This window comes from Perognathus longimembris, chromosome 1 (assembly GCF_023159225.1).
Source record: "Perognathus longimembris pacificus isolate PPM17 chromosome 1, ASM2315922v1, whole genome shotgun sequence".
NCBI classification, from domain to species: domain Eukaryota; kingdom Metazoa; phylum Chordata; class Mammalia; order Rodentia; family Heteromyidae; genus Perognathus; species Perognathus longimembris.
In genome coordinates this window covers 130,209,284-130,234,453 of record NC_063161.1, presented here as the reverse complement: position 1 = coordinate 130,234,453, position 25,170 = coordinate 130,209,284, and the positions used below count along the sequence as shown (strand labels likewise).

Here is a 25,170-nt window from a genome sequence, read left to right as displayed (position 1 = left end):
ATAGCCATAACAGGGAAAATTGGTCCTTTGCCCCTTCACTGATACCTGGCTAAGACAAGGCACAATCAACTTGCTGATACTAGTATTTGACCAGTCTATCCTTACACCTGGAAACTCTAAAACCATTCCTACTTGCCACAGTAGCTATTAACCAAAATATATCTTAGTAGTCTCCCTGTGTAGAATCGACCCATAACCCTGAATGTCCTATAAATACTTCAGCTATCAAAGTTCACTTTATAAGAAAAACCTAGTAGTATTTCAATTAATTAGAATCAACATGAATCAACTTGGTCCAGTTATCATTCCTAGTGGAAAGTTTTGTTTTTAAAATGCAAGTGATACTGTGTCCTTTTCTTTCCTTTTTCCCTCCAGTGGAAAGGACTGAACCCAAGACTTGTGCATACTGAGCAAGTGCTCTACCACTGAGCCAGCACAACCACCCTGTAGCTCAAAGTTCTTTATGTTAAACTCAAATCTGATTTTCTGTTAAAACATAGACCACTCACCTTAGTTCTATTCTTTAGAGCAACAAAATAATCTTTAAAAGGTTTTAAAACTCTTTTGATTTACCATTATGATTCTCTACCTTTTAAAGCTTCTCACAACTAAACTTTTCATGTGTTTTTTTCAAATTCCTTCTACACCTTTCATTAGTCTTAACCAATCAACACCTCAAAAAAATTTTTTTACTTCTTGGTATTATTTTTCAATGTGCCTTTAACAAGGAAATACACCACCTAAACGCAATCCCAGATCTGACCTGACCAATGCTACTATGTCCTTGGTCCGGGTCACCATAAGCGGAACAGTACAAGCCCAGTGCCAGTTAGTACATGATTCATTGCCAAATCAATGGTACTATTCAAGACCACAAGTGCTTTAAGGGTTTAAAGAAGAAAGATCATTGTGGACTACTAAAGTTTTCAAAAACAAAATAAAACAAAAAAATAGACTTTAAACTAGAAAAGAATGCATTTTAGATAAGCAAAAAATATGGAAGAATATGGGACATCAGTACAGAACAAAGCAGAAGCTGAACCAAAGTCAATGCTAGAGCAAAGTTATCTATATAAGGACAAGCAAGACTATTAAGCCAAAAAATGAGAGTCAGTCATTAGATTGAAAACCTTTAATCTGTAGACAACAAGATGAAAAACTTGACCATTTTAACATTAAAAGAGAAAGAAAAGGATAGGGGCCAGTGGCTCACACCTGAAATCCTAGCTACTTAGGAGGCTGAGATCTGGAAGATTACAGTTCAAAGAAAAGCTGGCGGCATGGCTACTGGATGGTACTAGATATCATCCCCAAAGCAACCAGCAAAAAGAAAAGAAGAGCTGAAGGCATGGCTCAAGTGGTAGAGCTCCACCATGTAAGCTTAAAGTCCTTATTAGTTCAAACCTCATGCTACAATAGACAATAAATGGGAAACTGAATAGCAGAATTTCCAGATAATGAAAGCTAGCAGAGTAATAACAAATGAGATGCCAGCAATTACTTCTCTGAAATTATTTGAGTTCGGCTACATAGGAATTTCTGATTTAAAAATGCAAGTGCCTGAAGAATCTTTCATAAGAACTAGTCCTGTGATACAATGTGGCCGTAGGGAATTAACAAACTGTTCAAGCAACATTGCAAAACCCAACCTCTCCCAAATCCTGCCACTCAAGAGCAGGGATCTAAAGGAATAAATAGACTCCCAGCTGCTCAGAGAAAATGTCTTACTGAAACCAAAGCAAAATTCTCATTAATGAAAAATCAACCATGAAAGAAGAAAAATTGTGTGTCTCATAATCCCCGGAAATAACCAAATCCCATTTGAGGTTAATACAGATTTAACAAAACAGTGGAGAACAGAGCAAAGCAGTTCCATTTGCCAGCAGCAGCTGGGGGAAACACTGGTATCAGAAAGATCACAAATAACAATGCTTCTAATCTGTACCGCCAAAAAAACATGAACTCTTTAACTATCCGGTAAAGGGTGTCAGGAAAAGGCTCCAGTGAAAGCTGTAGTAGATAAAATCGAGCTACCTTATCCCATCTACCGATGGGGTAGACAGTAACTTGAATGTCAAGATCAAATTCGAGAAGTAATCCAAACCTTGCACTTTCTGATCAATTAATCTCTCAAAAAAAAATCACAGTCCTGTTGTCAGCCTAAAACCAATATTGAGCTTCATTCAATTAAGGCAGGCACTGGGGAACTCCACACCAAAAAAAGGAAAAGGGGGAGCGAGAGAAATAAAGAGTGAGAAGGAAAGAAGGAAGGAAGTGGGGGGGAGAGAAAATTTCTACTCACATGGAGCCAAGTCTATGAACCATATCTCATCTTAAATCCTAGAGCTCTTTCTTGCTTTGTAATGCTATAGCTATAAATCCCACACTTAGGGAAGCTGAAGCAGAAGGATCTCTAGAACAAGGCCAACCTGGGCTCCCAAATGAGAAAAAAAAATGCACCTTTCCAAGCGGAGTATAAGAATAATTTAGCCTCGACTATAAGGCTTGAGGTTCAGGGAAAGAACGGAAGACAAAGACAAGCAATCCTGAGAGACGAGAACCAAGAACTACACTATCCGAAGGGATGCGATAGCTGCACCGCTGATGGGTTCGAAGAGTGATGAAAAGCACCTGCTACAAAGCAAACTAGTCTTCTGGTGGAGAGAGAAGAATGAAGCTGCCACTCACTGCTGACAGGCGCCAACCACCCGCGGCCGCCTAACTCATTCACTCTCCTTAGAGATCCCTGCCCGTGATTTATAAGACCTGGGTCTGCCGCTCAACTCTCACGTCTCTAACAGTCCCTCTCGGTACCGGGGAGGACACAGGAAAGAGCGGGACAACTCTTCACAGGATCAGAAACGGCTGCTTAACATTAGTCCTCCCGGGCACGGATGGCGAGTGAAGTTTGGGAGAGGTGGTCACGGCGCTCACTAGAACCCTAGAGCCGAGTGGGAATGAGTTGGGGACCCCCGCCCCAGTCAGCACACTCACCGCGCACGCAGAGCAGTGACATGGCCGAGAAGCCGGCGAGCCTCTGCCGCGCCCCGACCGCGCCGCCACCGCACCGGCCCGGCCTCTCCTTTTTTCCTCAGCAGGTGCCGCGGCAGCTCCAGCTAACCGCCCCACAGGTCGGGCAACTCCTCATGATTCCGGTCGCAGGCAGCGTCCCGCCGCCCCCTTGTGCCTACTCCAATCCTCACCCTCTGTGGGAACTCGGGAGAGTGTCGTGGAGTAGCGGCCGGCGAGCTGGAGACTGGGCGCGGCACCGCGGCGCCATAGCTGGGAGGCTGGAGTAGAAGGGACTCCCTCCCGTCACTCTAACCCGGGACCTGGGCAAGCGCCTGGGCGGAGCGAACCCGTGGAGTTCCTCCCTCCAGCCAATCAAATCACGCCTAGTCCTCAGACCACGCCCCTCACTCACACGCACGTAAGAGGTGGAGTCCCCTAACACTTTCCTCCTGTTGGTGACTGGAAGTGAACTCCGCCCACTAGCGAGGCTTCAAGCAGGGTTGGGAGAGGCTTGTCCTCACCTGTAGGCTGGAAGCCCTTAGCTCCTCCCACGTGGGTGAGGTTTCCACACCGAAAGATTCTTTTCATTCAAGAATTTCCATTGGGCTTCCTGTGAGGGACTTGCCCTCAAAGCTGACTGGGTACATGCCAAACTAATTTAACAAGGTGGTGCCACACAGCAAAAGTAGTTGCTTTGTTTTGTTTTTATTTTAAACAGCAGTTGGCCTAGAACTCTTAATCCTCCTGCTGGCCTTCCAAAAGCGGGGATTTACAGAAGTACACCACAACACACAGCACTCCAGGTTTAATTTCAATCATTTAAACAAGTGATTAAATTCAGTTGTTAAAGTCTAATATCAGAACACCTCAGACCTTCTTTCATGCTCATTTTGTATTTGTGTCTGAAATAATGCCTAGTATATAAAAATCAGATCATAAATATTTAGCTAATGAAGGATGGAGGAGAAGCATTTTAAGCAAAGTGGTTTTGCAAATTGATGCTTGCATGTGTGAGGAACTGGAAAAAAAGCCAGAGTTGAAAATAAGAAGATATGTAGTATGATATATAGATCTATCACGTCCACTCCCAAATTATTTGGCTTTTTATTATTAATTGGTTAGAAATAACATGTGGGAATGTTTTTCAGGTGATTCTAACTTACTGGCAGGGTTGAGCACCACTAGAGTAAATATTTTGTTGAGCCTCATTATCTCAGGATTTAGTGTTAAGTTCTTGGCTCCATGGGATTCTTCTTGCCAGACTCCAGCAAGATCTATTTAACAGAATCTTTGCCCTCCAAAAATGAACCTTGCTACCACATCGTCTCTTTGTACCTGGAGACAGTATAAAATTATGGAAACAAGCTAATATGATTGTAAAGAGTATGAACTTTGGGACCAATTAGAATCAGCTAGTGCATTTTTCTTGTCCATCGTGGGGCCTGAGTTCAGGGCCTGGGCGCTGTCTTTGAGCTCTTGCGCTAAAGGCTAGCAATCTAGCCTTGAGTGGAAGAGCTCAGGAACAGCACCCAGGCCCTGAGTTCAAGCCCCACAACTGACAAAATGAATAGATAAATAAATTAAGTAACTAAATACTGTAGCCTAGATTGGTCTCCAGTTTCAGAACTTCCTGCTGACACCCTTCAAGTGCCTACATACACCCTGCTTGTCTGTGTATTTTCTATTATCATGCAACAAAACATTTAGTCAGGGCCTGATGGTGCTTGCCTATATTATCAACACTTAGGAGGGTAGGCAGGAGGATCACAAGTTTGAGGCTCACCTTTGTTACACAGTGAGGCTCAATCTCAAAAAGACAAAAAAGTGGTTTTTTGTTGCTGTTACTGTTGCTTGTGCCAGTAGTGGGGGCTTGAAGCAGGGCCTTGAGCTTTCCCTTGACTTTCACTCAAGGCCGAAGCTCTGCCACTTGAGCCATATCTCCCCTTTCAGCAATTTGATGATTAATTGGAGATAAGAGTCTCTCAGATTTGTCTGGCCAGGATGGCTTCAAACCAGGATCCCCAGATCTCAGCTCCCTAAGAAGCTACAATTACAGACATGAGCCAGCTATATCACAGTTGCTGTGGGTCAGGAATCTAGGCAAAATTTAACTCCATTGTTTGGTTCAGAGTTAATTATAAAATGCAATCAAAGTCTTGCTTGATTGAGGAAGCTTGCTTCCAAGCACACTCATGTGATTCTTGGCAGGACTGAATTCCTCCAGAACCATTGGATTGAAAGCCTCCATTCCTTATTGGCTACTGGATGACCTCAGTTCATTTCATGTGCACCCCTCCAACATGGCAGCTTGCTTCATCAAAGCATGCAACTTAAGAAGGCAATAGAGTCTTGTCACAAAATAGAAGTCACTGTGTTTTGTAACCTAACTACAGATGTGACATATTCGCGCGCGCGTGTGTGTGTGTATGTATGTGTGTGTGGCTTAAAGCTAGTGCTCTACCACTTGAACCATAGCTCCACTTTGGGCTTTTGAGGGGGTTAATTAGAGATTAAAGTCTCAAGAAATTTCCCACCCGAGCTGGCTTCAAATCCTGAGTAGCTAGGATAACAAGCATGAGCCACTGGTCCCCAGCTGCATATTCTAATTTTATAGTGTATCCTCTTTACATAAATATGTCACACTCAAGGGAGGAAATTAAGTGTCTGAATACTGCCAGGAAGTAGTGTCACTGGAAAGTCATCTTAGAAATCTGCCTACCATACTAGGGTTTATGAACTAGTTGTGGCATCTGTGACACTGAGTCAGTTACATATCTCAGTTTCTCAGGTAGTAATAATACTATTTACTTCATAAGATAGTTTGAAGCTTAAATGAAGAAATGCATTTAAATTACCTGATATATAGTAAAAATATAATGTATCAGAGGTAGAGGTGTGGCTCAAATGGTAGAGTGCCAACTTTTAGCAAAAAAAGCTAAGGGAGAGCATGAGGCCCTGAGTTCAAGCTTAAGTGCTTGCACAAAAGAAAGAAAAAAAAAGGAAGGAAGGTAGGATAGATAGAAGGAGGTAGGGAGGGGAGGGTGGGAGGGAGGAAAAAAGGAAGGAAGGAAGGAAGGAAGGAAGGAAGGAAGGAAGGAAGGAAGGAAGGAAGGAAGGAAGGAAGGAAGGAAGGAAAATAATTGCTGACTCTGAGAGTTAAAATCATTGGGCATGGTGATAGCATGAAGTTGGGGGGCACAGCCTAGGAGGAATCTAGGCTAAACAGACAATCTCTCTCTCTCTCTCTCTCTCTCTCTCTCACACACACACACACACACACGTATCCAGCAACTAGGGCATGTGTAGGAGTGGAGGTTGAGGAATGAACAAGAAATGTTAGACAGAAGTAACATAGTCCTGCTCAATAATCAAGGCACCATGATGGGCTCAGACATATATAGAGTTAAGTTCTATGCCAGGTGCCAGTGGCTCACACCTGTAATTTTAGCTACTCAGGAGGCTGTGATCTGAATGTCCAGACTCAAAGCTAGATCAGGCAGGAAAGTCCATGAGACTTTGGTCTCCAATTAACTATCAAAAAGCTGGAAATTGAGCTGTGGCTCAAGTGGTAGAGTAGCCTTGTGTAAAAAACTTCAAAAGATAGCACACAGGCACTGAGTTTAAGTCCCAGGACAAGCACAAAAAAAGAAAAAGAAGGAAGGAAGGGAGGGAGGGAGAGAGAGAGGGAGGACATATAATACCATTAAAGGTACTGGGGTTGTAGGCTGCTTATAGAGCTCTTCCCTACTGTGTATAAGACCCTGTACTTGATGTGGATAGACACTGTGGTCCACATCGGTAATGCCCATACTTCAAAGATAAGGCAAGGGCCTGTGAGTCTGAGACCTTTTTTCTTAAATAGTAATAATAGTAATATTAACATTAATAGACAAACCACAGAATGGGAAAAATATTTGCAATATCTAGAATCATATGTAGCTCTACAAAGAGCAGGACCTGATTAGACAAATTACACAAAAGAAAACTATGAATTTAAAGGTATGCCAAGGAGGTAATGAATTTCAATAGAAATCAGAAGAGTATAACTAAAGATTCAATGCAATACCACCACACTAGAATATAGCTAAAATTAAAAAGATTGACATCAAGAGAAACTAGACCTCTTGTATATTGCTATAGGAATTGGACCTATTAAATTTTTCAGGGCTGGGAATATGGCCTAGTGGTAGAGTGCTTGCCTCGTATACATGAAGCTCTGGGTTCGATTCCACAGCATCATATATATAGAAAAAGCCAGAAGGGGCGCTTTGGCTCAAGGGGTAGAGTGCTATAGTGCCCTGAGCAAAAAGAAGTCAGGGACAGTGCTCAGGCCCTGAGTCCCAAGACCAGGCACTGGCAAAAAAAAAGAAAGAAAAAAAATCAGAAAACATGCTGGCAATATCTACTGAAGCTGAATTTATACATGCCCTGTGATTCAGCAATTCTGCCCCTAGATGTATGTCCAATAGAAGCAAACACACATACACAATTTGAGTGCGTTGAAAAATAAATACCAATTTTCATAGTAATTCTAGAAACCGAAGGCAAGAAAGAAGAGAATGGGATTAGGAAGGAGTTAATTAAGGACTTTAACATTTTCTCTGAAATACTTTTTTTTTCTTTTTTTAAGCAAGGATTTATTTTTAATGTAACAGGGTTATATGTAGAAGAAGTAAAAAGAGAGAATAAATTCCTGCTCCCATGCAAGAAATAGGAGTTAAAGATTGGGGTGGGGTGGGAGGGTAAGTCGGGATTGAATTCAGAGCCTGAGTTCTGTGGCTTAACTTTCTTACTTAAGGGCTAGCACTACAGCCCACCAGGCTTTCAGGTGGTTAACTGGAGATTAGAGTCTCATATACCTTCCTGCCTGAGCTGGTTTCAAACCATGATCCTTGGATCTTAGCTTCCGGAGGAGCAAGGGCTACAGGCTTGCACCTGGATGGTTTTTGTTGTTGCTTTTTCCAGTGCTGAGGTTTGAACTCAGGGCCTCCGGATTACTCTATCACTTGAGCCCACATCTTTAGCTCCACTTTTTTTTTTTTTTTTTTTGCCAGTCCTGGGGCTTGAACTCAGGGCTTGGGCTCTGTCCCTGAGCCTCCTTGTGCTCAAGACTAGTGCTCTACCACTTGAGCTACAGTGCCACCTCTGGGTTTTTCTGAGTAGGAGTCTCACCAACTTTCCTGCCTGGACTGGCTTCGAACTGCCACCCTCAGATCTCAGCTTCCTGAGTAGCTAGGATTACAGGCATAAGCCATGAGTGCCTAGCTAGACCCACTTTTTCTCTTTCTTTCTTTTTTTTTAATGGCTATTTATAAGACAGTTTCACTGACTTTCTTCCCAGGCTGGCCTCAAACCTCAATCCTCTGAATCTCAGGCAGTTGAGTAGCTAGAATTACTGGTGTGACCCATCAGTACTGGCTGAAATGCTTGCTTGCTTGCTTACTTACTTACTTATTGTCAGTCGTGGGGTTTGAACTCTGGGCCTGGGCACTGTCCCTGAGCAACACCTCAAGGTTAGTACTCTCCCACTTGAGCCACTTATGGTTTTCTAGTGGTTATTTGGAGATAAGAGTCTCACGGACTTTCCTGCCTGGGTTGGCTTTGAACTGGGGCCCTCAGATCTCAGCTTCCTGAGTAGCTAGGATTACAGGCGTGAGCCACTGGCACCTGGCACTAACTTATCTTAAAAGAAATTTGAGAATATGGATATGGTGACCCAAGCCCATAATCCCAGCACTCCAGAAGCTAAGGTAGGAGGCTGAAGTTAGAGACTACCTGTAATCAGGTAATCAAAACTAAAAGCACAAACTGTCAAGGTCATTAAAAAAAGGAAGTTTGAGAAGTTGTTACAACCAACAGAAGGCTAGGAAAACATGATCACTGTATCTGGCATACTAGCCTGGGTCATATCCTAGCATAGAAAAAAAAAGGCGGGGCTGGGGATATAGCCTAGTAGCAAGAGTGCCTGCCTCGGATACACGAGGCCCTAGGTTCGATTCCCCAGCACCACATATACAGAAAACGGCCAGAAGCGGCGCTGTGGCTCAAGTGGCAGAGTGCTAGCCTTGAGCGGGAAGAAGCCAGGGACAGTGCTCAGGCCCTGAGTCCAAGGCCCAGGACTGGCCAAAAAAAAAAAAAGAAAAGAAAAAAAAAGGCAAGTTTGGGCAATGGTGGCTCCTGCCTGTATTCTTATTCAAGAAGCTGAGCTCTCAGAATCACCATTTGAACAATCCTGGACAGGAAAAGTCTATGAGATTTGTCACCAATTAACTACCAAAAAGCCAGAAATGGAACTGTGGTTCAAATGGTAGAGTGCCTACCTTGAGCAAAAGAGCTTAGGGACAGCACCTAAGCCCCGAGTTCAAGCCTTATTACTGGCACAAAAAGAAAACAAAATGGACATAAGTTAAAGACTAAGGAAATCTGTACAAAACGTGGACTTCAGTCAATGGCAAAAATTGGTTCATTAATTGAACAAATGAGCCAGGTGCTACTGGCTCATGCCTGTAATCCTAACGACTCAGGAGGTAGAGATTTGGAGATTATGGTTCAAAACAATCCTGGGCAGAACATCCATGAGAATATTGTAAGCTCCACCCCCGGGAGAGCTCCAAGCAGATGCCCCTGCCTGTCCACTGGGCCAAGCTTTATCTGGGGGGCGGGAGGTGTAGCCAGGTGAGAGGAGGTAGCTGCCCCAGTTACCTAGATAAGACAGGTACAGAGACTTTAGACAGGCAGGGGCTTCTGCATGAAGCCCCCCGGAATGGGGGGGGGGTGGAACCTTACAACTATTAACCCCAATTAACCACCAAAAAAACAAAAGTGTAAATGTGGCTGCAATGATAGGGTGCCAACTTTTGTTGTTGTTGTTGTTTATGTTGTACCAAGGAGTTGAACTCAGGGCCTCAGAGTGCCAGGCAAGCACTCTATCCACTAAGCCACACCCCAGCCCTAGGGTGCCAACTTTGAGCAAAAAAGCCAAGCAAGAGTACAAGGCCCTAAGTTCAAGCCCTGTGCTGGTTTGCATGCACACACACACACACACACACTTGGCCAAATGAATGATACAATGTAAAATGTTGATAATAGGTGAAACTGGGTGTGGATTACATTTTGAAATTCTGTACAATCTTCACAATTTTTCTGTAAATCTAAAAAATAGTTGCAAAATTTAAAGGAGGAATGGACAGGGTGTCTGCTATGTATCCTAGACTGGACTTCAACTGTCCATCTTCCTACGTCAGCCTTCTCAATACTGTCACTACAACTTATAAATAGCCAAAATTCAAATACCAGCTCAGATTGCTTTAGTCCTGTGTTTTTCCCCCTACAAAACTCTGACGACATTATTTCAGATTTGATTGACATTATTTGAGCTATGTTTATCTGTTTAAGTTAATTCCTTCTGGACAGAGAACTTTTTTCTTTTCTTTTTTTTTCACTAATTCATCATTGACATTCACTAGACTAGTTTTGTTTGTTTTGTTTTTTTTGCCAGTTCTGGGGCTTGAACTCAGGGCCTGAGCACTGTCCCTGGCTTCTTTTTGCTCAAGGCTAGCACTCTGTCACTTGAGCCACAGCACTACTTCTGGCTTTTTCTATATATGTGGTGCTGAGGAATCGAACCCAGGGTTTCATGTATACGAGATGAGCACTTCACCACTAGGCCATATTCCCAGCCCCTAAGCTAGTTTTTTATACCTACTCACATACAATCACAGAGCGTAAAGAATCTGAGTCTTCAAGAACTTAATTCAAGGGGACCTATTTTGTCTGCTTTTCTAAGAGACCCCACATAGGCTCTGAATCTAAGTGTACTTATTCCGCAAGTGTCCTGTACTGCCATCTACTGATATCAGACAAGAGGGACAGCCCTGCTGTATCTCCTGGTTTGGGAGGAAGGGAGGCAGAGAGAGTCAAGAGCTAATAGCACAACACGGATGGGTGATGGTGGTTACCTACTCGGGAAGCTGAAATCTGAGGAGTATGGCTCAATGCCAGCCCAGGCAGAAAACTCCATGAGACTTATCTCCAATTATCCATCAAAAATCTGGAAGTGAGGAGCTGGGGATGTGGCTTAGTGGCTTAGTGGTAATACATGCATGAAACCCTAGGTTTGATTCCTCAGTACCACATAAACAGAAAAATCCAGAAGTGGTGGTGTGGCTCAGGTGGTAGAGTGCTAGCCTTGAGCCAACAAAGCTCAGGGACAGTGCCCAGGCCCTGAGTTCAAGCCCCAGGAATGGCCAAACAAAAATCTGGGAGTCGAGCTGTGGCTCAAGTTGTAAAGCACCTACCTTCAGCAGAAACACCAAGCTCCAGACCCAGTTCAAGCCCCAGTACATACACACACATGCACACATACACATGCACACACGCACACACGGCAAAACATACTTGTCACATAGTGCACAATATATCTATATAACGATTCAAAGCAAAATACCTAAATTTCTCCAGAAATTTCAGTCTCTCCATCACCCAGCATCCATATTTATACGTGTAAAGTTCACAGTTCTGCCAGGCACTTGAGAGCTGAGGATCTGAGTTTGAAGCCAGTCCAGGCAGGAAAGTCCATGGAACTCTTCAATTAATCACAGAAAAATCCAGACATAGCACTGTGGCTCACATGGTAGAGTCCCAGTCTTGAGCAAAAGGAGGTCAGGAACAATGCCCAGACCCAGAGTTCAAGCCCCAGGACCACCAAAAATAAAAATATAAATAAAATAAAATTCACAGTTTGCTTCCCTGATTCACCTCAGTTGGAATAGATATAGCTCTTATTGTCTATTCCAGAACCCACACCTTACCACGCAAGAGACTTTAGAAATTGCTCAATCCCACAAACCTGAAATCTCAGGGCTCGATTCCTCCATTTTCACAAATCCCTAAGATTCCTTGCTTTGCCTTGCAAACCTCCCCTCTCCCCCATTATGGGAAATGATAATTCAGACATCCCTACAAAGAAAAGTTTCAAAGGCAAGAAGTCATGCAAGGTGGCACACTTCCATAATCTCTAAAGGAGAGAGGCTGGGAAATGGAGGCAGAAGAATGGCGAATTGGGGGCCACACTGAATAGTACTCAGAGAAGAGAGGAGGGAAGATGAGGTAAGAGAAGGGGGGAGAGAGAAGAAGAGAAAGGGGAAAGAGAGAGAGAGAGAGAAAGAACACCTCTACAAAGGACCCTGGCTAGGCTCGGAGTCCGAGGGCACGCACTTTGCGCCCGGCTTCTTCTCCGGTCCCTCCTCCCCACCCCCCCTACCCCTCCCCACCCCACAGATCGTGTCAGCTTGGGCCTTCCAGCTGACCAACCAAGGCCCCGCCCTTCTCGACCTGTCATCACAGAAGCCGCACGTGGCCGGGGTGGGACCTCAGGCGACCTACAGCTAACACTTTGTCTCCTCCGTCATCCATTGGGGCCACCGCCACCAATCAGAGCCAGTGGATCGGGGCTGGAGCCTGTGCGCCCGGGTGAGGTCGCGCGAGAAGGGGCGGAGAGAAGAAAAACCTCTGGGATGGGAGGGGGCTTGTGGTGGACGGGATTTGGCGAAGATTCTGCCAGGCTGGAACTCCAGGGGGCGGGTCCCCGTGAAGGTGGGGGGGGAGGGGGAGGAGACAAACGGGAGGCGGGGGAAGTCATGGGGTGAGGCTTAGGGAAAGCGAAGGATCCTGGGGAAATGCAAGGAAAACGAAAGGGGCGGAGTCGTTAGTGGGCGTGGCTTGGGCGGAGCCTGAGGGATTAAAGAACTGAGGAAAGGGGACTAGCGGGAGGGAAGGTGGGAGCTGGGACTAAGGAGAGAGAGGGTGGGCCCGGCGTTGCGAGGGCGGAGCTCAGACCAAAGGGGCGAGGTTTGCAGGCCCAGGCTTGAACTAGGGCTGCTCAGTCACTGCCCTAACCCACTATCTCCTCAAGTGCAACAGGACTCACGGAACTGCAGGTGTGGGGCGGGGTAGGTGAGGAAGAAGGGACCAGGACGAGGGTGCGCGTGGGGGCAGACATGGAGAGAGGGGAGGCACCGATAGGGAAGAAGAAGAAAGTGTGGAGACTGCTGTAGAAGGGAGACAAGGAGTTGGGGAAGCAGTGAGGGGCTCGAAGTGTGGGCGAAGAGGTGCATTCTCTGGGGGTCCTGGCAGGGGGAAGGGTGGCAGCGCTCGGTGGAGGTAGGATGCACAGCGTTAGGGGGTGGGTCCGGCTGTCTGCTGGGGAAGCCATACTTGAGGGAGAGGGGATTTGGGGGCACTTTGGGTTAAAGGGGCAGTGTGATGGAGAAAGTTTTGTGATCCATTGTGTAGGAAGGTCAAAGCAGCTATTTGATGGAATGTAGCTGGTGGCACTGTGTGATAGGTAGAGGTTGTAGGCCCCAGTTAAGAGAGAGAGCCCCATTATCTGAGTAACAGTCAAAGGCATTGTAAGAACTCCAGGAAGACATTTATATGTTGTATCCTATGAGTGAGGGTACTAGAATTAGTGGGGGTGAAGAAGCCACTCTGTAGTGCAGGTCCTGGCTGCTCAGTTCCTAACTCTACCTTCCTGCTTAGTTACTCAAGACAGCAGCCAGGACCTGCTGGCCACCAGAGTTTGTCTCCTTGACTCTCTCCTAAGTTTACTTCGGATGTCTCTGGCTAAGACTGGGGTTTCTTCCCTTTACTTAAGTCCCTGAGGACACGGAGGACCCTTCTGCCACTGGGTTCCTGTCAACCCCCCTAGCTAGTTCCTGTTCCTCCCAGAAGGCTGTCTTGGTCTCTGTCCCCTCCTCCCCCCACTTTGCCCTGCCCTAAACTATGGGTGTGCTCATTTCCCACTTCCTTCCTCACCCAGGGGCCTGGCCTGGTTCTTGCCTGTCTGGGAACCTGTGCCCTGGCCTGGACTCTGGACTCTGGTTAGAAACCCTACTAACACTCAGATCCACCTACTTCTACCACCAAAGTCTTTGCCAACAAACTCTCAAGTAACTAGTAACTATTTTATCACTTGTCAAAAACTGATTTTTCCTCCCCTTATCACCCTTTGGGTGGAGAATTCTGAATTCAGAAGTTCTGGGGTTCTCTGGAAGGAGAGATGTAGGAGAAAGTATCAAGAATCTTTGATGCATATTCTAATAAGTGGGCTACTATTGTAAACAACCTAGGAAGAGCTGTGAGGTTTAGCTGCAGATTGAGGAGGAAGAAGGAAGACTATGGCTCCCCACATTTCAAGCTTAGAAATTAAGAGTAGGACTGAGTCCCCTTTGGGAGCTTCTCTGATCCCCCAAGGGGACTTAATGTCATTTCAGAGTTCTTTTTTCCATTGGTCTGACTGGGAGAGGGTGAAGAAGGCCTGCCACCCTACTGAATGAGTTTCACAGTGTTGTTGAAAGGGGCAGCAAGCCAGCCTCCTCACCCTTCACCCAGTAGCTTAGATACTGGCTAGGGAAGGGGGGCCAGCTACTGAAGCCACACAAAGCCTTGGGGTAGAGTGGGGTAAAGGAAGGATGACTGAAGCCTTTTGAAGAGGAGCTGATTGCTATGGTAACACTGCTTTCTAGCCTTGTCTCCTGTCTGAGAGAGGGAGGGTGTAGGATAGACACATCAGCTTCCTCTGGACTGGGTCATTTTGTGTAAGTGGGTGGAGCCTAAGAGATAGCCCTTGCTGTGCAGAGGTAGTAATATATAGTAGCCTATCTGCTTTGGTGCAGGCAACTGGGCATTCAGATGCTTTGAGCACATCCTCAAAGATTCATATGCGTGCACAAAAACTATGAAAATTATAAGGCCAGAGTCATAGATACCCTTGGTGGTCATAGTTTATATGGAAACTCTCATTTTACAGATTCTGATATCTGTGGCTTAAAATAATTCCCCAGGTTTCATAGTAAAAGAACAGGAGGATCCAGATCTCTACACTGCTATTTACCACTCCAAGACCCATTGTTTTCTTTACCAGTTTTTTTCAGTGCCTATTTTGTTCCAGATTCTGTGAGATGTTGACTCTGGGAATATAAGCATGAAAGAAAAGAGTTGTTGCTCTCATGGAGCTTCCATTGTAACAAGGGGAGAAAGAAATTGTGTGTATGTTTGTGAGAAAGGGGAGTGGACTAGCCATCTGGTGGTAACTATTTTTTTAAAAGAAGAGTCAGGCATGGTGGAACATGGTATAATCCCAGTACTCAGGAAGCTGAGGAAAGAGGATTTTCAGTTTGAGGTTAGCGTGGGATACCTAGTAAAACCTGGTTTTAAAAAAATGAGAGAAAAGTCTATGAAAAGACAGTGTTGGGGCTGGGAATATGGCCTAGTGGTAGAGTGCTTGCCTCATATACATGAAGCCCTGGGTTCAGTTCCTCAGCACCACATATATGGAAAAAGCCGGAAGTGGCGCTGTGGCTCAAGTGGTAGAGTGCTTGCCCTGAGCAAAAAGAAGCCAGGGACAGTGCTCAGGCCTGGACTCCAGTCCCCAGGACTGGCAAAAAAAAAAAAAAAATACAATGTTATAATAGTTAGGTAAGACCCTTGATCTGAGTTGGGTGTAATCCCAGTGGCTGTAATCCTAGCACTTGGGAGGATGAGGCAAGAAGCTTTGAGTTCAAAAACAGCCTGGGATATGTATTAATAAACAAACAAACAAATAAAAACCTCTTAGTTGTCTGTGTTTCCTTCCCAGGCTACACTGAGGCCTAGAACATGTTTGATCCTCCTGGCTTTATTATTGTCCCCATGGCTTTGATAGGAAACTAAGACCTGGGTCTATGGTAACAGCAGAAAGATGCAAGGTAGGGTTACTAGAGGATTATTCTTTTTGTATAGAATTCTGATTCTCTGCATGTTTTCCTAGTAAGGGTTCTTATATTGCTATTCTGCAGTTTTACTTTTGGGTGTTGAGAATTTCCTCAATACTATTTCTTAGTATTAGGGAATCAGCAAGGAAGTCACTTCAAGACTGGGTTCTTTTTTGTCTTTTTTTCCCTCTTCTGAGATGAGGAGAAGGAAACCCAGAACTATTGCTTGTCTCTTTTAAGTGTGGAGCAAAAAGAGGAAGTAGGGGAAGGGAAGCCTCTATTTGCTCTTCAGTGGACACCTGATACCCCTGGGGAAGTCGGGGCTTGCAACATAGGCAAGGCCAAAACAAGAATCTAGACCTTTAATTGGTCTCTAAACTATGAAAAGAATGATTCTTTTGGTTCTGATGTTTGTTTCTTGCTTTCTGTTAATGTCAGAGAGCAAGAAAGAGAGAGTAAGAGAGAAAGCCTGAATATCTGTCTTGCAGACAACTTATCTGACTTGCTGACAAGTTCAGATGACAAGGTAGACAAGGCCACCCTATTCTTTTAGGTTATGCCTAGAGCAGCAGCTCTAAAAAGAGGTCTTTAGATGCCTAGTTATTGCAATGAGTTCCATCATTGTGGTCATTTGAAGAATGGGATGACAATGGTTAGAGATGCTGGTTTTGCTGCCTTTTGATTTGGCTGGATCTGGGCTGGGCCTGGGGCCCAGTGACTCAGGGGGAGGGTGGAGAGTTTCGAGGGAGCTGTGAGTCATGAGGATAAGCTCCATCCAAAAGTTGGTCTCATTTTCCCCACTCTGGGCAGAAGCCCTCCTATTCCATTTCCTAGGGTACTCAGCCTCCTTGAATAAAGGGTGCTAGCAAAATAAATGGGACACTGATCTCAGAATAGAAGTTCACAATTTTGAAGAATAATACCAGAGTTCCTGAAATTAAAATGTATCCCTATCTCAGGAGCGCTTGGAACCCTTCTAACAAAGGTAAAAGAACACCAAATAGCCATTAAGGAAAAGGAAGAATATAATTTCTCAGTATGAATGGAGAGGGAGCACCACTTTTTTTTTTTTTTTTTCTGCAGGAAACTTCCTAGAATCCAGCTGGTTGGGAGCTCAGTTTAGAATGTGAGGAGATGAATGGGTGTGAGGACATTTGGGTTTGAATCTGGTGTGGACAGCAGGCTGACTTTGGGGGCTGTTGAATTGTGTTTAAGGATTCCTATTAGCCTGCTTCGAAACAGTGGGGAAGGAAGGTTGAGAAAGGGGAGGCTTATGCCTTTGAAGGAGTTAAATGGCCAGGCCAAGAGTTGCTTTGGACTCTGGCAGGTGTGGGGTTAAGGAGATGGGCGTGGCGACATTGGGCAGGCCTGTCCCCTTCTGAGCCAATGGGCATGCGCCTCTTGGAGAGGGCGTGACTCACACTTGCGATCTCAGGGAGGCCGGCCGGCTCTGAGCCAATGAGCATGGTTGCTGCCCAAGGAGGGTGTGGTCTGAGGGGGGCGTGGCGGCCGTGGTAGCTGCGGCAGGGGTGGTGGGGCACTGGGCGGGGCGGGCGGCCCCATCAGCTGGTAGGAAATGGCCTGTGAGTCAGAGGGGCAGCCGAGTCTGCGGCGCGGAGCCTGGGCGGCCCCGGGGAGGGACTGTAGTGGGGAGGGGCGCAGTAGCCGCCGGGGGGCTGCAGACGCCAGGGCCCGCTAGTGTTGCACACGAAGCTGTTCAGAGAAGAACCTAGCAGAGCGGGACTCTCATCCTGGGCCACCCTTTGTCTGGGTTGGGGGGCCCGTGACAGGGAGGACTGGGGATCCGAGGGGTGGGACCGGGACGGGACGGAAGGGCCCGGAGCAGCGGCCACCGCAGAGGAGCCAATTTGGGAGCGGGGTGAGTGTCTGCTAGAGGAAAATAGTAGAACTCTGAAGCCTCGGTAGGATATGGGGCCTGTCCCAGGCAGTGAAGAGGAAAGGACCTGAGAAGCTAAGCTGGGGGTGGGGGATCAACCAGAACAAGGAATCCAGGCACCAAGGTGAGTCTGCTGGGTTTAGTTTGGAGGGGTGGCTGGGGTCTGCGCCCTCTTCACTGAGGGTGAAGGGCCATAGGATAGGAGCTCTCAAAAGAGTTCAAGAGGGCAGACCTTGACTTTACCCATGGTGGCGGTGGGCTGTGGGAACAGCCACCCTAGCATGTGTGGACATGCATAGGGACAAAATGTAGAGCATCTAGTGTATTACTCCTGTCTGCTGCACAGGGTGAGGTGGGAAGCACATGGATAGGAATTTCTTTAAGTCTCCTTTGTCAGGGTGGAAATGGGTATCTTTTATACTGAGGAGCAGGGGAGGATGAGCCTAGGATCTCTACCTATACCCACTTCTCCTACCTCCCAGGCCTAGCAAGTATCTGAGGGTGGACCCCATTGTATTCTGGGACTTGTTGTTTTTTCTGGCCTAGCTACCTTGGCATGTTGGGAACTGTAGTCCTTGCCAGCCACAGCCTGGCACAGCTGTTTGATGCCAACTGCTACCCACCCCCTGGACCGAGGGCGAGGTTTGGCCTATCCTGCCCTGCCCCCCCCCCCAGTCCTGCCCCATGAGTCAGCTTGAAGCCATGGTCTAAAGCCAGACTGGCTGGGTGGCAGGGGAAGTCTTAAGAGTGTCTGTTGACAGGGCAGGAACTGAGGGTAATGAGTAGATGCCAGGCATGCTAGGGTCATGTAGGGCATCATGTTATCACCTGGCTGCCCCAAGGCAAGGGCTCAATTGGGTGGCTGGGATGACCCAGAAGTGGTACTGAGGAAAAGGCCCTTCTTGGCTTGGATGGAAGTAAGGAAGGGTAAAGTGACATTGCCATTAGTGCTCTGCCCTTTCCAGCCACCCTAACTACTGCAAAGATTTGGAATTTTCTAGAGATCTCAATTCTAATGAAGACTTGATGAACTGAGGAAGTGTGTGTTGATGGGAATAATTGGTGTAATAGAGTTTTTCAGTCCCTGAATGTAGATGTGCTCTTTCTCCTGGCCTCCTACCCCCACATCTGTTGTTGCTGATTTTCCCTGGACAGCTAATCTCTCTGCTTTTCCCAACCGGAGGATTTTTATCTGCACTGTTGCCCAGTTCCCCAGAGATTTCATTCTACTTTTTTTTGACTCCTGCTATGTGCTTTTTCCTGTGTTTGGGGATATGTAAAGGAGGGGCACCTGTGATCTGGACTGAACAAGACTTCACATAAATGAGGGAGAGATGTTTTGGTCTGGAGTGGAGAGCAGACTTTCTGAAGAATGTTGTGATTTGCTTGCTTTTTGAAACTGGGCTTCATGTATAGGCCAGGCTGGCCTTGAACCCACAATCTTACTGCTTCAGGCTCCAGAGTTCTGGGATTACAAGTGTGTGACATCTAACCCATCTAAAGGGCATTGTGGATGGCAGGCAGCACAGGTTATTGCCCAAAGGAGAAGGCAGACCCTGAGGGCAGTTGGCATCCAACTTGACAATCTCCTCACCCTAGTATTGCTTCCTGAGGGTGACATAGTCCAAGAAGCCCATTTTGTGTCCAAGCAGAAAAGCAGTGGTTTGGGTTTTGTGGGCGTTGGTTGTGAGATACTGAAGTTGCTTCCAGTTGACTGCAGTTTCTTCCTTATCTCTAGTTTGCAGGGCCTGGGGGGGGAGGGGTAGGCCCTGGAAAGTGCCTCTGGCTGTGCCCCTTCCTGCTCCCACTTGTTTTTGGTTGGATTTGTTGGCTCTTGTTAAAAAGACAGATTGTTGGGTGCAATTGAGAGTTCAAGGCTGAAGGGCTGGCTCTGAGCTGATCAGAGGTTTGTACTTCTGTGGAGTATGTGATGGGGTGTGACTGTGTGTCTGCCAGAGCTCTGCCCTTAGCACTTTGGGGTAGTACTTGTCCCTTTGGAGATAGACTTGGGAAGAAGTTGTGCAACTTGGTGGCCTTGAGTAAGAGAGCTGAATTATTGCCCCAGCTACCTGCTATCTGGCCTAGTCTCTTGAGGTTATCTCATCTCCTCTCATTCAAGGCAAGTCCCCAACATGGTGATTCTGACAAGAGGTTCCTTCTGCCTAAACTTTCCTTTCATATTCTTAGTCCCTTGAGCCAAAATCTGTTTTGCTGTGATTCTTCAGGTTGCTCAACTCAACCACCTGAGCCCTCAGTCCTGAGCCTGCCCCTTCTGTTTCTGAAGAGATGGTCACTTGGGAGGAGGATACTCTCCTCCCAAGTATATACCCTATTAGCCCACAGTCAGGAAAGGCCTTACAACTGACTCTGGGGATCCTGGTTTATGTCTATTCTTCTCTCCTCAGGGTCCAGCTGAGCCCAGGAGCTGCACGGAATGGTGGCAGTCACCTTGCCAGTGCAGCGGGCATGGACCAGACTGCAACCTAGGGAATCAAGGCATCAGTCAAGAAGAGGGGACATACAGCTAGACTTGACGCCTCTTCATCGGGGTAAGTGCTAGGAGGAGGAAGAGAGCCATGGATTCAGGAAGAAATCTGAATTAAATATGTTATACTCCCAGGAGTTCTGAGAGTAACTTCTGTGTTCCATTCATCCATCCAGGGATTTGAACACTTTCACTCTCAGGATTTCCTCAGTCACTTCCTAAGCTAGGGGAGGGTCTGCAATGCAGCTAGAAGGAAGACTCATTGATTCCCCTGACTTATCTTCTTTTTCTCTTCTCTTGCACAGATGTCCCCAGGTCCCCCAGCCCAGGCCCAGCATAAAGGCCGTGTGGGGGGGCCCCCCTGACCCAAGGGGGGACTTCATGCGCCACGTGCAGGCGGATCCGTCTCCATCCTCAGAACCAGAGGCTGGCCCTTCACAGCCTCCAGTCAGACAGGGGGCCCTCCAGGGTGGCCTGCTCATGGGCTACAGCCCAGCAGGGGGGGTAACATCCCCCGGGGTCTACCAGGTATCCATCTTTTCCCCTCCAGCTGGTGCCTCTGAACCTCATAGGGCTCTGAAGCGGCCAGCCCCACCCACTGAGGGTCCACGAGAGCTGAAAAGAAGCCCTGGGCTGGGGGTCAGAGAGGGATTACCCCCTGAAGAACCATCTACTGTAGGACTATTGGGCCTAGAGGGATTGGGGCTGGGACTGGGTGTGGCCAGTCAACATTTCTCCCATCATGGCCTCTGTGTTGTGGAACAGGGAGTTAGTGCCACCTCACCTTGGACTTCAGGGGCCCAGAGTCCTCCCAGGCCCCCATCAAATGCTTCCTGCAATACTTTGCACACCAGAGACTGGGCTTCCCCTGAACCAGGGGGACAGGGGTCCCTGGGGGAGTCTCCAGGGACAGTCCCTTCAGGCCAACTGCACACACTTGACACTGATTTGCACAGTCTTGCACAAATAGGGGGTAAGAGCCCAGTGGTTGGGGTGGGAAATGGGGGCAACCCTTGGCCCAGGGAGTCCCCTGGCACTGCCAATGGGCACAGTCCCGAGCACACACCCCCTGGCCCTGGACCTCCAGGCCCCTGCCCCACCAAGCGAAGGCTGCTTCCTGCTGGAGAAGCCCCGGATATCAGCTCTGAGGATGAGGGGCCAGCCCCTCGGAGGCGCCGGGAAACCCTGGGCCATATTCTTGCTGCCAACAGTTCTGATGCCAAAGCCACACCCTTCTGGAGCCACCTGCTGCCCCGGCCCAAGGAGCCTGTTTTGGTAAGTCAGTAGAGGAGCTTATCTTCGTGTGTGTGTGTGTGTGTGTGTGTGTGTGTGTGTGTGTGTGTGTGTCCATCCTGTGGCTTGAACTCAAGGCCTGGATGCTGTCCCTGAGTTTCTGTTTTGCTCAAGGATAGTAATCTACCATTTGAGCCACAGCTCTACTTCTGGCTTTTTTTGGTCGTTTATTAGAGATAAGAGTCTTAGAGACTTTTCTGCAGGCCTGCCTTCAAACTGCAATCCTCAGATCTCAACCACCTGAGTAGTTAGGATTACAGGCATGAGTCACCAGAATCCAGCAAGCTTTCTCTCCCCCTCCCCCTCCCCCTCCCCCTCCCCCTCCCCCTCCCCCTCCTTCTCCCCTCTCTCCCCCAATCCTGGGGCTTGAACTCAGGGCCTGAGTATTGTCTCTGGCTTCTTTTTCCTCACTATAGCACTCTACCACTTGAGCCACAGTACCACTTTTAGCTTTTTCTATATATGTTATTGCTGAGGAATGGAACCCAGTGCTTCATGTATATGAGGCAAGCACTTTACCACTAGACCATATGCCCAGCCCCTTTTCTACTCTTTTTTTGTTTGTTTGTTTTTGTCCGTTGGTCAGTTATGGGGGTTGAAATCAGGACCTGGGCACTGTCCCTAGCTTTTCTGCTCAAGGATAGGGCTCTACCACTTGGAGTCACTGCTCCACTTCTGCTTTTCTGGTGGTTAATTGGAAATGAGTTTCACCCTCTTGAGTAGCTAGAATTACAAGTGAGAACCAACAGCACCCAGCTTAAATTAAGCTTATCTACTCCTTAAGTGGACATTTGTGTGGGAAAAGCCTGTAGGATACAAACTTGTGATTAGCTCCTGTCCCAGAATACACCTGGGCCTCATCTAGTCTCTTTCCCCAATCTTTCTTCTCTATAGGACCCAACAGACTGCAGTCCCATGGGACGGAGGCTGAAAGGTGCCCGTCGTCTGAAGCTGTAAGTGACCAACTTTTCCCTCTACCTTGACCCTGAATGCCACAGTAGGGGACCTCAGGGCAGGGGCCCTAGATAGTGGCCAAGGGAGTCTTAGGACATGAATAGGAATCCCAGAATCTCTCAAGCCAATTTACTGTATGTCCCCCTCCCATACCAGGAGCTCCCTTCGAAGTCTCCGGAAGGGGCCAGGCCTGCTGAGCTCCCCCAGTGCCTCCCCCATCCCAACCCCTGCTGTCAGCCGTACACTGCTGGGCAACTTTGAGGTAGCTTCTCTTGGACTTTGTAATTAGGGGATACCTGGGAGGAGTGGTATAGTGGAATGTGGCTCAGTTGCATAAGGAAAAGAATGGGCATTTCTCATAATGTATTTTCCCCACCAGGAATCATTGCTTCGAGGACGCTTTGCACCATCTGGCCACATTGAGGGCTACACAGCAGAGATTGGAGCTAGTGGGTCTTACTGCCCCCAGCATGTCACGCTGCCTGTCACTGTCACCTTCTTTGATGTTTCTGAGCAAAATGCCCCGGCCCCCTTCCTGGTATGACCTGACTCCAACCCAAAGTTAGCTTCTCAAAGGGGTCAAGGGCAGAGGGAGGGGGGAAAAGGTAGTCTTTACATGTTCTTCCACTAGAAGTGAGTCAAGGTCAAGTGGGGGAAATTCTAGTGTGGGGCAGAGGCAAGTCCAAGGTGTGAGATCATGGAGAGACCAATATTTAGGGCTCAGGGCTTTCGTCCTTCCCACTTTGGCTAATGGTTCCTGGTCTTCTCAGGGTGTCGTGGACCTGAACCCCCTGGGGAGGAAGGGTTACAGTGTGCCCAAGGTGGGCACCATCCAAGTGGTGAGTTTTCTCTGAGGGAATAGAGTGGGTGTGGGAAGAGTAGAAAACAGCCCCTAGGCCCTAACAACTTTCAGTGTCTTGCCCCTAGACCTTATTTAACCCCAACCAGACTGTGGTGAAGATGTTTCTCGTGACCTTTGACTTCTCGGACATGCCTGCTGCCCACATGACCTTCTTGCGCCAACGCCTCTTTTTGGTGCCTGTGGGTGAGGAGGGAAATACTAAACCCACCCACCGCCTCCTCTGTTATTTGCTGCACCTCAGGTAAAGACAGGACTTATGGAGAGCTTGAGAGGCCCAGATATCCCTGAATAGGATCTCTCCTTGATTCTCTTTCATCTTACTTGGATCCCACTGTCTTCCCACAGGTTCCGGAGCTCCCGCTCAGGCCGCTTAAGCCTGCATGGAGATATCCGCCTGCTTTTTTCCCGCCGGAGCCTGGAGCTGGACACAGGGCTCCCTTATGAACTACAGGCTGTGACTGAGGCCCCCCATAATCCACGTTATTCACCTTTGCTCTGACTACCAGCACTCTTGAACCTAGGTTGGCCAAAAGCCTGCCATACTGCTCCATCCTGGACAGGGTAAACATGTGGAGAGATGGCAAGAGCCCCTTCAGGCTTAAATTAAAGTCCTGGCCACACACATACCCAAATTGATTATTTGGGAGTTTAAACCTTCTGATCCTTCCACACCTTGCCCCACTCCAGGTACTTCCATGTGCCTGTCTCCTTCCTTGGGTTTCCCAGGCCAGCTTAGGTAGTAGAGAGGAACCAGAGCTACCCTGAGATTGCCCCACATTCCCAGGCAAATCATGCCAGCGTTAACTCCCTGTTCTGGCAGGGGACACTTATTGCTTTATTTATTTTTAATTTATAATTTATTCCAATTGGATTGCCTTGGTAACCTCCCAAACCTGATCATTGGTATTACCCATTCGCCTTTCTCACTCTCAGATATGACACCAACATCAGGAGTTGAAGAGGCTGTTGTGGGGGCAGGAATGAATTGCTGTCCCTCAGTTAAAGACAGACTGTTTATTCCAGAGTGACTGAGTCACTAGCCAAAGACTCAGCTTCCCTCGTCCTTCCCCATTTCCTTCATTTTCCCTACCATTTGACCCATCTTAAAATTCAAACTTGTGTGTGTGTGTGTGTTATGTATGTATGAGAAAAGCATGCATGCAGACACGCACGCACGCACACACATACATTAACTATCCATTACCTAGGGCTTCGCACTCAGTTGTTCCTGTCCTCTTGCCTGTGTCTCCTTGCTTTAGAGTCCTGACTGAGGAAGGTGACAAAGGGGCAGAGCCAGGGCTAGGAACTGGGGTGCCTCCTCTCACTTGGCCAGACTCTGATCCACCTACCTCAGCTGGGACGAGGGATACTCCTCAAACTCAGTCATGTGGTTCCCAACTCTCCCGTTCTTCACTTCAGATTCTGGCCCAGCCTCAGCTCTTAAATTCTGAGGCCTGGCTGAGGGGAACAAGTGTTTGCTGAAACTTGAAGGAAAAAAAACAACAGGAAAAATTGTACCTGGTACATTTTTTTTAAAGAAAAAAATAAATTCTTGTTTGGAAACTTGAACTAAATTCTTGTTTGTTTTCCTTCTGTTGGAGTCAGGATGTGGAGGGCCCAGTTGGAGCTAGAACTCAGCTTTCTTCCAAAGAGTAACCAGACCTTAGCCCTCAGAGGCTGATAAGTCCTACTAATTTTTGGAGCATTGTCTTGTGCTTTTCATATAACAAGGTTGTTGGAGATGGTGGGTAAAGTTCGATTCTTATACTGGTTCTGTTAATAATTTAGCCTCACAGAACTTGTATGCTCTCATATGTAAAATGAGGGTTATGATTATGCACTTATGTGTAAGATGACGTACTCCAAAGTTGAAGGTTAAGCTCTTGAACTCTAAGTGTAAAGGGACAAGGCCTGA

General features: G+C 47.2%; 2 protein-coding genes across 9 annotated transcripts in view; one reads left to right on the top strand and one right to left on the bottom strand.

The window, feature by feature from the left end:
- The window catches only part of LOC125338645, a 163,284-nt gene extending 159,044 nt beyond the window's left edge, over positions 1-4,240 (bottom strand). Inside the window, 1 exon segment of the mRNA XM_048329602.1 lies at positions 2,995-4,240. Coding sequence (XP_048185559.1) covers positions 2,995-3,016 — 22 coding nt within the window. The 5' untranslated portion in view covers positions 3,017-4,240.
- An 8,642-nt stretch (positions 4,241-12,882) lies between these two features.
- Positions 12,883-23,879, top strand: Fam214b (family with sequence similarity 214 member B). 8 transcript variants are annotated; one of them, XM_048369211.1, is made up of 10 exons: positions 13,069-13,121; positions 15,650-15,758; positions 20,067-20,210; positions 20,452-21,421; positions 22,334-22,392; positions 22,550-22,655; positions 22,773-22,931; positions 23,164-23,232; positions 23,321-23,496; positions 23,601-23,879. In XM_048369211.1, exons 4-10 carry the CDS (start codon positions 20,528-20,530, stop codon positions 23,752-23,754), a joined length of 1,617 nt encoding a protein of 538 aa, XP_048225168.1. In that variant the 5' UTR covers positions 13,069-13,121; positions 15,650-15,758; positions 20,067-20,210; positions 20,452-20,527; the 3' UTR covers positions 23,755-23,879. The 8 variants fall into 8 exon arrangements, with proteins under 8 accessions (XP_048225079.1, XP_048225393.1, XP_048225168.1 ...); XM_048369517.1 differs by lacking the exons at positions 13,069-13,121; positions 15,650-15,758 and adding an exon at positions 17,368-17,785 and having other exon boundaries at positions 20,452-21,119; positions 21,234-21,421; XM_048369122.1 differs by lacking the exons at positions 13,069-13,121; positions 15,650-15,758 and adding an exon at positions 12,883-12,950.
- Positions 23,880-25,170: the final 1,291 nt, after the last annotated feature.